We start from the raw sequence: 12437 nt of genomic DNA, 5'->3' as shown, positions 1-12437 counted from the left end.
TTTTATTTTGTAAAATGTTTTGTTACAAATAAGTTCATAATCTAGATTGAAATTACCAAATATAAGTAAAAAACTTATGAACTGGCAGTAAAGGTCCATTTAAAAATATGGCGCGAACTTTTAGTTCTGCCAGTAGCCCGCTTGGATCGCGTCGAGCGCGTGTTTCCAGGCTTTAACATAGGAGTTTTCATTTCTTTCAGTTAGTTATTCTATGGTTTCTAGGTTGCACTTAAAAAAAAATCAAGCTATAGGGAAAATTACAACGACTCGTTAATAAATAAACAAATTAAGTATCACGAGACGTAATTAAATCGTGAAGCTGAACGCATGACGTTTATCTTTCCCTAGAACTTTAAGTACTGACAGAGGTATTGATTGGGTCGACCGGTCAACTGCGACAAATCTGCTATATCCCCTTCCACGTCTATTAGCGATGTGCACAGTTTCTCGGTTTATTTCATACGTTTGGCAACGTGTTTACTGTCTTGTCTTTGTTCAGTACATTATAAACGCATTGTACTCTTCTTACATACGAAAATTTCGACCCATGACTAACCTTTGCCAGCCCTTAGTATAAAGTACGTCTATCCGTTCTGTAGCTATGGGGTATCCGTGAAAGGGGAAACGATATTCTCTCCATGTTTTTCGTAAAAAATTAGACGTCGCGTCCCATCAATAAAAATTCGACAAATTTGCAAGTAGCCAATAAAATGAGTGGGCGGAGCGATTTGCGGTGACGTACTCGTCAAGTCGACGTATAAAATATATTGTTGTTTATTTAAATGTTTTTTGTCCGCATTCCTTTCATAGACACATATCCAGCAGACGAACTGTACGCCACGAGACTTTTCTGGCAGTATTTGTGCTGTAGCCGCCTCTGCCTGGTTAATAATTTCTTGCGGAAGATCTTCCCGAATCATTTTTTTTTAAATCTGACTTCCTGGTTGATAATTCTCTATTTTATCATTAGAAAATCGCGATTTATCTAAATGACGTCTTAATGTCAGTGCTATTTATTATTTACAAAAAACGCAGATCTATATTGCATAGTGACATAAACGCACCCTGATAATTTATTAATTGGCAACAATGAAAGTAGAACTGGTAGATTCTTTTAAATCAATTATTCTTTAGAGATGGGACATGAAACAGTTCTGCTGTTCGATAAAATTTTGTATTGCACTCGCGTGTTATAACATATAAGTCACTTGAGAAAATTAACTAAATAATAAACATTTCCCAGCGTGACTTATATGTAAGATAACACACTAAGACCATAAATAACTATTAACTAGTGGTATTAATCCATGTAAAATTCTATTTGACCTTACTGACTGTGAATGAACAACAAGTTTTTTTTTCTTGTCTTTCCAGGACGGAAGTTATAGAATGCGATCATTGGAAATGACAGCGCCGTGGCAAGACGAAGAGGAAGACGTAGAGGTGGAGGAGATGGAGTTGGGCAAGCACAATCTGGATGGAAGAGCTGATGATCTCACCGAATCGAGTAGTGACGAAACGTCGGGTAAAAAAAGGCGAAAACATGGAGGTAAGCCTTTATTTATTTTATTTATCTTATGCATGTAAGCATAACAAATTAAGTATCACGAGACGTAATTAAATCGTGAAGCTGAACGCATGACGTACACCTTTCCCTAGAACTTTAAGTACTGACAGAGGTATTGATTGGGTCGACCGGTCAACTGCGACAAATCTGCTATATCCCCTTCCACGTCTCTTAGCGATGTGCACAGTTTCTCGGTTTATTTCATACGTTTGGCAACGTGTTAACTGTCTTGTCTTTGTTCAGTCTTGTCATGCATACATGCAAAAAAAAAAGAATTTTATACATAGACATAAAATAAACTACAATGTAAACGAAAACATTACAATGTAAATATAAAAAAAAACAAGTATGTGATAAAAAGACAACATAAAAAACGTATTTACGGACACTATATATTGACATCTAGACCATCTAGATGCCCCATCCATTCCAAAGCTGCTGGAGACGCCTCCAGAAAGTCCCCCCAGACTTCACCATAAGCGCGTAGGTTGCACTCTCTAGTTATGTGGTGGATGGTTTGGTGAGGGGATCCGAAATCACATTCTGGGGAGGGTATTTTTCCCCACTTATAAAGGGAATCCGCACATCTTCCATGGCCAGAGCGTATCCTATTCAAAGTTGACCATGTTTTCCGGTTTAGACGGTACACGGTAACTGGAAATAGTTATTTTCGAACCAGGAGTATAGGTGCGAATCGTTCTAGCCACTGTTCTCGAGAATTGTAGTTACTGCTTTTTAGCTGTTCAGCTGTTCGCAAAGGTGGGTTTCTCGACTTCAGTCTTGTCACCTGTAAAGCAGGAAGTGTTTCATGAACAGGGAGCGTTGGGGTAGCTATTATTTTATCAAATTCTCTAAGAAGAGCCTCGTTTCTGCGTAGATTTGGAGGTAGAATACAAACAAACAACAAACAAACAACGCTTTATTGTACAAAAAGCCAAAACAGCTTCATCGACAAAGCACTCACAAACAACAAAATCACAAAAAATACACAATACAAATAATACAATTCAAAAAAATTTAAGTCTTTAAAATTACAAAAAGAATATACATGGACAATTTTAGAACAGTACGCAGTAAATAGATATAATTTTAGAGTTATAAATTATTAAATACTTGACATTTGACCAGACTATGAGATGATCAAAATTTTAAAATTCAAAATTGTTCATAATTAAACATCAACAAAAAAGTCGTTTACCGCATATAGGGCTCTCTCCAGTAGGTATGATTTTAAAGCTTTGCGAAATGCGGGAAAGAATGAAAGCGACTTGATATTCAAAGGCAGATGATTGTACATTTTCTTGGCATTGTACAGTATTGAACCTTTAGTTCTGAGCTCGGGGTTGGCAGATAAAGATCGTGCTTTGCATTCCTAAGTGGATAGTTATGAGATGGCCTTTCGGGAATAGCAGATATGTGCTTGCGGATTAAGCAAACGGATTCAAAACTGAATAAAGAAGGAAGAGTCAGCATTTTCAAATTTTTAAAGAAATTCTGGCAGTGAGTTCTACTGTTCAGTCCCAATAAATATCGAACTGCTCTCTTTTGAAGTCTGAAAACACGATCAAATTTTGTTGCGCAGCAAGTACCCCAGAATGGAAGGGCATAACGAAGATGTGACTCAAAAAGGGCATAATAGGCTAGAGATTGAGAAGTGAAGAATATTCTCAGAACTGGAAGCCAGTAACTAGGTGTTGATCTGATTGTCCCTGTAATCAGCCGCATGGTGTTGTTCAGCTGTCTGTCTACGAGATTTGTGTGGTGGCTGTTCAACCACACGGGTGCTTATGTTATACGGGGGATATAAATGAAACTGAGCATATCGAAATTAATTAAATCAAATTGTTTAAGTCATATTTTCAAAAGTCAATAACTCGGAAACAGTTAGTATGAGGTACATTGTGTGTATTACGATTTTTGCTTAGAATTGAAGGAAGAACCGAAATATGCAATAATATACAGGGGGTTCCGTTTAAAAAAATGACACTTTGATGTGCCACGACTTTATGACCGACTCTGTATACTTAAATTTATTACCCGCTAATAGATATTTATAAACCCTATGACTTTTATATTTAACTTTTTGCGGTACCTCCTATATTTTACCTAATAATCGACCGCTTTCATACATAAAAGCGACCCTGTATAACATAACAACGAAAATAATATGTCTCTAGAAATTGCAATTTAACATTTTGTATATCGCCATATCGTAACAAACCAGTAATAACAAAAAGCTAAATTGTGACAAAATTTCCCTAAATGACATTATAATAGCTAATTTAAATTAAATAGCATTGCCTGAATATCGGATAGTATAAATATATTCTCTCAACAGCCGGGTATTAATGAGTATAATGGTTAAACAGCTCTAATTTATACGAAATATTTTAATTATATTCCTACTGAAATTATTAGAAATAATGATTATTATGACAGAGATTAGCATAAGCTCTGAAAGCAATATGTTTTATTTCGTGGAATTATTTTATAGGAATTGATTTGTGGTTTTTCGTACTAATTGCCATTTTAGATTACTAATTAATAATTAATGCTTTAGATTCTAATGGAATACTAAAGGAATCAATTTATTAAGAGTATATCGTTATTATTTTATTTTATTTTTATGTTATTTCTATGACTTTTTTGAAAAACAATTCAAACAATCGTATCTGTGGGAATTTTGTGGGAATACCACAAGGCTCAGTACTAGGCCCTACTTTATTTCTTCTTTTCATTAACGACATTGCTAATATAGACATCAGTGGTAAAATATGTCTTTTTGCGGACGACACTAGCTTCACTTGGGGCAACAAGGACGTCACGGCACTTCATAGGATTATATCAAATGACTTAATCACCATTAAATCTTGATGCGATTCGAACCTCCTGAATCTCAACATTTCTAAAACTCAAGCTTTGTCGTATAAAAACTCGCTGCAGCCTTTTGTACTTAACAACACCACCATTGACGTCGTAAAATCTGTAAAATTCTTAGGGCTTGTTGTAGACAATTCTCTAAAATAGGACATGCATATCGAAGCTTTGTCGAAAAAATAAAGCTCTGCCTGTTTTGCATTAAGATCTGTTTCTAAGGAGCTTAACTTGTCAGTGGCTAGAACTGTTTATTATGCACTTTTTGAGTCGCACCTCAGGTATGCCCTTCCATTCTGGGGTACGTGTTGTGCGACTCAATTTGACCGTATTTTTAAGCTCCAGAAGAGAGCTGTTCGATATTCACTGGGACTAACCAGCAAAACTCATTGCGAGGATTTTTTATTAAATTAAAAATATTAACTTTTCCTTCCTTATTTATATTTGAATCCGTTTGCCTAATACGTAAGCATGTATCAGCTTCTCAAGAAAGGCCATCTCACACTTATCCACTCAGGAACGCGGAGCAAAATCTTTATCTACCTACCCCACGCTCAGAGTTAGTTAAAAGTTCAATATTATACAACTTGAAAAAAATGCACAATCACCTGCCACTTGAAATCAAATCCATAACATCATTTTCTTCATTTCGCAAAGCATTGAAATCTTATTTAACAAAACTAGACCAGGCTTTCTACGCCGTAAATGACTTATATTTTGATAATCGAATTTGATCTTGTAAACACTGGTCTAATATTTGCTATTACTATTTTTGAATCCTATTTTTATTTTTTTATTCTTTGACATTGTAAACATTTATAAATGTTTATTTTAAACAATAAGACTGATAATGTAATTTGTATACTTGTTTTGTATTCTCTTTTGTTTGTTTACTTGTTTTGTTACTTGTTACTTTGTTTGTATTTTATGTAGTTTACCTTTGTCTACAAATTGTAAATTTTTTTGACAATTATTTATTTATTTAACAGCGGGTTTTGGTTTTCAGGAAGTGCCTCAAGTGGAAGTGCCTCCAGCACGACAGCCACTTACAGACGGCGGAAAACCTGCATAAGTGCGAGAGAGAGAAACCTACGAAGACTGGAAAGCAACGAGAGAGAAAGAATGAGAATGCATTCGCTAAACGATGCGTTCGAGGTAAGGCCCCAAATTTATGAGTAAGACGGAGAAACATAATTAAAACAAGGAGGCATTCGATACCCTTTAATATCCTATTTAAAGGGACCGAATACAAAGCCCTGTAAAATATTAAGTATTATTTCAATTGGGAATACACCTTTTATAAAAGGCAACAATGCAATTCAGAAAAAAAATGAAGTCTGACAACGCCGTAGCTCTATTAAAGGTCCGAAGTCATAGCGACATTTTTATCAGCAAAATGAAATAAGTACCACATCTGTATAATACCTAAACTTTTGATTGAATTAATTTTATTAAGCTCACTCTACACATAACGACGTTTTACCTGTCAATCTTACCTGATCAAAAATATAATATGGAAACTAGCATTTCCCGAATATACTAAAAATAGTTTGTTGATATCTAATCCACTAATACTCGTATCGAGTATATAGTAATATATGTCAGAAACAAGTGTTACAAAACAAACAAATATTGCTAATGATTACCTAATGCATATTAATGATACATATCAATCAGTTTCTATTAATTTAAAAACAGAAAACAGAAAGAAATGTAATACTCTGTAATACTGTTTTAATAGACTGAAATAGTTAGTATATACCGGGTGCGTCTCAAAAGTGGCTCACCCCTGTAACTTTTTTAATTTTTCAGATAAAATTATACGAGATTTGGTGTGTTGGTATACGACATAAATTAGAATTGATTGACGTATTCAATTATTTTCGAGCACTTCCTGTTTCACCGGAAATGACTACTAGTTTTGATTTTTAAACGGCACCCGCGGTATTTTTGTACTTTATTTGACAGAAACTGACATTCTGAGTAGAACTACATATCGTATGTCAACTTTTGACATTTTCGGATATGGTTTATTTGAAATAGTAACATGACGTTCATAACGACAATTTGACTCGAAATACCAAGTGTGTGGTACCAAATTATTCGTAAAAAATCGTTTTTTTCAAATATGCTAATGAGCCACCCTTGCCCCATTTGAAAAAGGTGATATATGATTAAAAATATAATTTGGGCATCTTTTAACCAGCCAGGACAAGACACGAAAAACTTTAGACGATCAAATCTATTTTTCCAAGGCTCCTTGATTAAAAAATTTTTTAAGCAAAAATGTCAAAAATTGACATATGATATGGTATTCTATTCAAAGTGTCATTTCCTATGTGTACAGACGGGTGCTGTGAATCTCATGGGTACAACGGATCACCAACGATGAAGTACTCCAGCGCATGTTGAAACAAAAAGAGATACTGAACACCATCAAGGAAAGAAAAATGCAATACCTGGGTCATGTGGTGAGAGGTGGTAGATACGAAATACTGCGCCTCATAATAGAGGAAAGTAAAACTCATAACAAAGTGCAAGGGAAAAGATCAGTAGGAAGACGCCAGAACTCATGGCTAAAAGATTTAAGGAGATGGTTTGAACGTTCGTCTGGGGAAATCTTCCGGGGTGCAGTTTCCAGAGCCACAATTGCCATTTGGATCGCCAACCTTCGACAGGAGAGGGCGTGATAAGAAGAAGAAGTGTCATTTCCGGTGAAACAGGAAGTGACCAAAAACAATTCAATACTCAGTCAATACTAATTTATATCATATACTAACATACTAAATGTAGTTTTTTTATATGTAAAAATAAAAAAGTTACAGAGCTGAGCCACTTTTGAGACGCACCTGGTATAATATGTATTTATATTTATAAGGGAAAATAAATTGGAGAAGAACGACTTAAAAATAAAGTAAATAAATAATAAAACAAGAGAAATATAAATTTCTTCTTATTTTTTAGTATATCATTATTTCAGCATTATTCTTAAGATACTAAATGCGTAAACAAACATATTAGGCATTGGTATACGACAATGCCAACAAAGTAATGTACTTAGGCATTAGTATACAATAATGTCATTCGTGTTAATGCTCTACGGGCATTATCGTCCTACTGTCACCCTTGGTCTATTAATAACTAACTATTTAAATAAAATTCTGTAGCTATATTTATATGATATTGATTAATTTTTCGATGTACTTAAACAGCCGTTAAACGGTAGCCTACTAAAATGCCGTTAATAGATATGTGACGTCGTTCATGTCGGCGGTAAGTAATGCCTGCCTATAAGCATTTTGCAAGAGCACCTGTGGCTCCATGGCTTCGTGAGCGAATGGTCCGCGGTTCAAATCTCACGCCGACCAAGACTTTTTTATATATCTTATTGCATTGTTTTCACTCTTTTTGGTTGGATTGGTTTAGTTATTTGGCGGGTTGGTTAGCGTAATTATTTGGAGGGTGTTAATTCATTGGTTGGTTGTTTATTTGGTGGGGTTGATTGGTTTTTACTAATTTATATTTGTTTTTTATATTTTTTTATCAGTGTCGAGGTTAGTTGCGTTGGTTAAGTTGGTTATTTGGTGGGGTGGATAGCGTTGGTTAATCCTTATAAAATTCCTATATTTCATAAAGCCCTCAAATGCGTCACATCAACGACGTCATACCTATTAACGGCATTTTAGTAAGCTACCGTTTAACGGCAGTTTAAGTACAGCCTTAATTTTTCCTTACTTTTGCAGCAACTCAGAGAAGTTATCCCACACATAAAAATGGAGAGGAAGTTATCCAAAATAGAAACCCTCACGTTAGCAAAAAATTACATAATGGCACTAACGAATGTCATATGCGAGATGAGAGGTGAAGAAAAACACTACACGTAAGTTAATCACCTTTCTATACAGGATGAGTCTTAAATAAGTGTAAATATTTTACGGGTAGTATATTTCGACCCCAGAAACACGATTGTAATTTTGATTTTTTTTATAAAGAATTTTGGAATTTTTTTTTAGATTTTAGTTAAAAAACAGAATTTTTTAATAATATGGCAACACACGAGTGTTTTAGGTAGTACCGTATGATCGAAAAAAAACGGCGTCCAGTTGGCTTGGAAATGACGATCGATGACGTTCCCCATATAATTTTACATATAAAATGATGTTCATTTCATAGCCATGGCTGACGCCGTTTTTTTTCGATCATATGGTAGATTAAATTTACAAGAAAGAGAACCCAGAAAAGACCCAGTGATTCTCAAAATTCAAGCAAAAAATCATTTTTTTTGGAAATTTTCAAAGTAAAATAATTCGGTTATTTTAGACTTTTAGAATTTGATAAACGGTAAAGAAAAAATATGTTTCTTTTATAGAGATCTACAAGCCCTGAAAATATTTGCACTTATTTAAGACACACCTTGTATAATTCTATAACAGTTTTAAGTGAGTGAAACACTATTAAAGCTAAATAAATTGAAATATTCTTAAAACGTATGATAGAGTTTTTCTTAAGACAAGATTTCTAGACATATACCATGTGTATATGTGTCAATCCTGATTTATGTCATATACATAAATAGCGTGTACCCGGGACTTCGTTCGCGTCGAATTAATCATTTGTACTGGTGATGATAAAGCAAAGCAAGAATTTCCATTAACATACAAACTGGATAAAATTTTCTCACATTTATGTCAGCATGGCGATATTATTATATAACTTAATAATATTTGAGAGGTAGTTTCATCTCGTTGTAATTTGACTTTCGAAAAATCCGTTTGCCGAAAATAAGCTTTTTACGTCAAGCAGTTTAAGCAGAATCGTGGTTAATCAATAACCCAACTTTTTGGAACACCCTGTATGATTTTTTAAAAAATTTCAAAATATGTATAAAAACAAAATAAATTATGCGTGTCCAAGCGTTTTCCGGAAAGACTAACCGTTTTTTAAATAACAAATATTTTAATATTTGAGGGGCGTTTCACCCCCTTAGAATTCGAGTTTCGAAAAATCCCTTCTTATCGAACCTCTACACCCTAAAGTCAATCCGTTTTCAAAAAATCAGCTTTTTACGTCAAGCGCTTTAAGCAGTATCGTGATTAATCAATAAGCAGATTTTTCGAAACACCCTGTATACATTTTTAAAAAATCTTAAAATATGTAAAAAAAACAAAATAAAATATACGTGTTTAAGCGTTTTTTCGGAAACTTCACCGTTTTTTTAAATAAAAAATATTGTAATATTTGAGGGGTGGTTTCACCCCCTTGGAACTGGAATTTTGAAAAATCCCTTCTTGTCGAACCTTTACACCCTAGATTCAACCTGTATGCTAAAATTGAGCTTCTTACATTGAGTGATTTGAGCAGGATCGTGAATACCATATCTTTATTTTTTTTATCTAAAAAAATAAAAAAGTTATAGGAGTGGGCCACCAGGTATATTTTTGTAACAAAAATTTGGTACTAATTTTTGTTTAATAAAATAATAAATAATGGCTATTTTCTTGATGCAATAAAGCAATTACTGTCTAATTCCAAAGCCATATCGAAGTATATGTGTAGTATATTACGCGATATAGAAGGCTAATTTTTATTAGCCATCCAGTCGTAATTGATCCATTTTATGAGCAATAAACGGTCTTTAGGGCCTTTATAACTAAATATATTTTGTGCCGCTTAATCTACAAAGGGCAATTAAACGAATATCGCTCATTTTATTGTGGGATTTGTTGCAAATTCGCACTTTACACTGTATTTGACGAATGTTTGTTTTTTGCAGTAGCGTAAATCATCGATTTATTGTTATGTCATACAGGAAATTATAATTACCTGTGTAATTGATATGAAAAAAACAACAAAAAGTTGAATAATAAAAAAAATTGCTGTGGAACTGATGAGTCGAATGACAACATTAGTTTAAATTTGGTCTTATTAATAGAAAATAATGAATAAAAGAAATATATTTTTTCCCATAATACAGGGCGGTCCGAACTGTATTCTGGCTTATTCGGCATATAAAAATAAGTAAAAAATTTCGTATAAACTTATGTCTTAAAATACCTCGTTTCGGAGATACAGGGTGTAGAAGTTTCATTTGTATTTCGATTTTTTCCTAATAATTTCTGAACTTAATTTGGTTAGGGTTTTCTAACATGCGAAAATTAATTTCAATGTCAATATCATAAAATAATTAACTAGAAAGAAGTGTCAACTCTGTGTTAAATCGTGGAAACACGATACGCCACCGAAAGCCTTCATTGTCGTCTGGAGAACTAATTTTCCAATTGACAGGTTGACATGATAAGGACATGATGGCTTCAATTTCATTTCCGTTTCCGGTTATTCAATGGCGGGCCCTCTTTCAGTTCAAATGTATTTTGTATTTTTTCTTTTTCATAAATAAAACCAAAAAATAATTTATTCACATATATTTATTTGAAATATGGAACAACGTGACTAAATAAATATAAAAATATAGAGGATTGTATTGCTTCAATACCAATTAGTTAATTATATGCACTTTTAACGTAAATAATTAGTTAAGGTATAAGCATGACTTACAGTAATTTGTAAATAAACACACGTATTCGCAGACTTCAAGGACAGAAAACGGACACAGGAACATGAAAACGGGAGCCTTATACAAAAACCTGAAAACAGAAAAACAAATTTTTTTATACTAAAATTAACAATGTAAAAATATCAATAGGTATAAAATATAAATATACTGTTTAAAAAAGCGTCCATTATTCCCAAAGAGACCTGGCTTATAAATCAAAAAGAAGCAAAAAGAGACTTTTAGTCGAATAACATAATCAGATTCATCAGTCCGATTTATTGCATTATTGACAATAAATGCTAAATGTTGGCTATAGTTAAAAATGATCTTACCTTGCTGTAAATTGTTTCCATTTTCAAAAAAATCGCCGATCAAAGAGATTATAACACCATTTTCTTGCATCTAAAAAATGTAAAAACCGTGTTTATTTACTACCTATTTTTCATATACATGGGACATACCTACTACTGCAGAAACGTCATTTTCTCCGGGATTCTTCATGTAATATATATTTTATATACTTTATTACCTTTATATTTATAAATTTCAGCCGAAATATTAAATTGAACTTCCAAAACGAAACTAAACGGAATGAATTAATATGGCGTCGAATATTTTCTAATTGTTCCTAGAACAAATCTGAAGTTGTCTCTGAAACTGAATTCTGTCAATTCTAAACACTGTGAAGTTAGACAATAGTTAGACAGAAACATTGCTGTCCTTGTCTCGGCGGCCATACTTGTCGTGAGGAGAATGACAGGAATGACACTAATGACTGTTTCCAATTTTCCTATTTCACTGTCACCCCCCTGGTCAATATGACTATAGTAAACGCCACGAATGTTTGGGAGTGACGCATCGGTCGCTACCATGTGAACTAATCTGTTCAAGGTCACATAAAACTTAATTCCAGTGCCGTGGTGTTTCAAGTCATATAATAATCAATATATAATCTGTTCTAATTTGTTGTTATAACTGTCAAAGTCTTGTCAAAACATATATTTTTGGTTATAAATATAAACTGGAATGCCCCATTGGTCGCACTGCAAGCACACCAATGGACTGACACACAAAAACGAATCAATCAAAGAAACGCGATATAGTATCGTCTTTGTCAATCATGGTAACATTTTAGAATAAGTAGGAGGAGCGCAGGCAAATGATTAGACCGGACCTTTAAAAACCTACGTCTGCGGTAAAAATTTACGTTTTTAATGTAAAAATTATAGCGCGCGTGTCGATTCTAACTTCATCAAGCGATGAATCACTCCCAAACATTCGTTTATTATATACATTTATTTTAACTATATTTATTTTAATTGGTTTGAAGATTATTAATTTTTTGTTCGAACCTGTATAAAACTAATGAGTAAAAAAATTTAAATTTACTTACGTCTTTTTTTACGTAAAAAAAGGTTTCTTGGTAAAAATCGCTTCGAGTAA

General features: G+C 33.5%; 1 protein-coding gene across 3 annotated transcripts in view; it reads left to right on the top strand.

The window, feature by feature from the left end:
• The window catches only part of LOC115891671 (class A basic helix-loop-helix protein 15-like), an 88467-nt gene that overhangs the window by 74148 nt on the left and 1882 nt on the right, over positions 1-12437 (top strand). For all 3 annotated transcript variants that reach the window (XM_030912218.1, XM_030912219.1, XM_030912220.1), the window contains exons 2-4: positions 1375-1549; positions 5448-5596; positions 8185-8321. In XM_030912218.1, coding sequence (XP_030768078.1) covers positions 1390-1549; positions 5448-5596; positions 8185-8321 — 446 coding nt within the window. In that variant the 5' untranslated portion in view covers positions 1375-1389. The remainder of the gene's footprint in view (positions 1-1374; positions 1550-5447; positions 5597-8184; positions 8322-12437) is intronic.

This window comes from Sitophilus oryzae, unplaced genomic scaffold (assembly GCF_002938485.1).
Source record: "Sitophilus oryzae breed Bouriz unplaced genomic scaffold, Soryzae_2.0 scaffold_1189_pilon_pilon, whole genome shotgun sequence".
NCBI classification, from domain to species: Eukaryota; Metazoa; Arthropoda; class Insecta; order Coleoptera; family Curculionidae; genus Sitophilus; species Sitophilus oryzae.
Note: the sequence above shows the minus strand (reverse complement) of the source record. Positions and strands in the feature narration are given on the sequence as shown.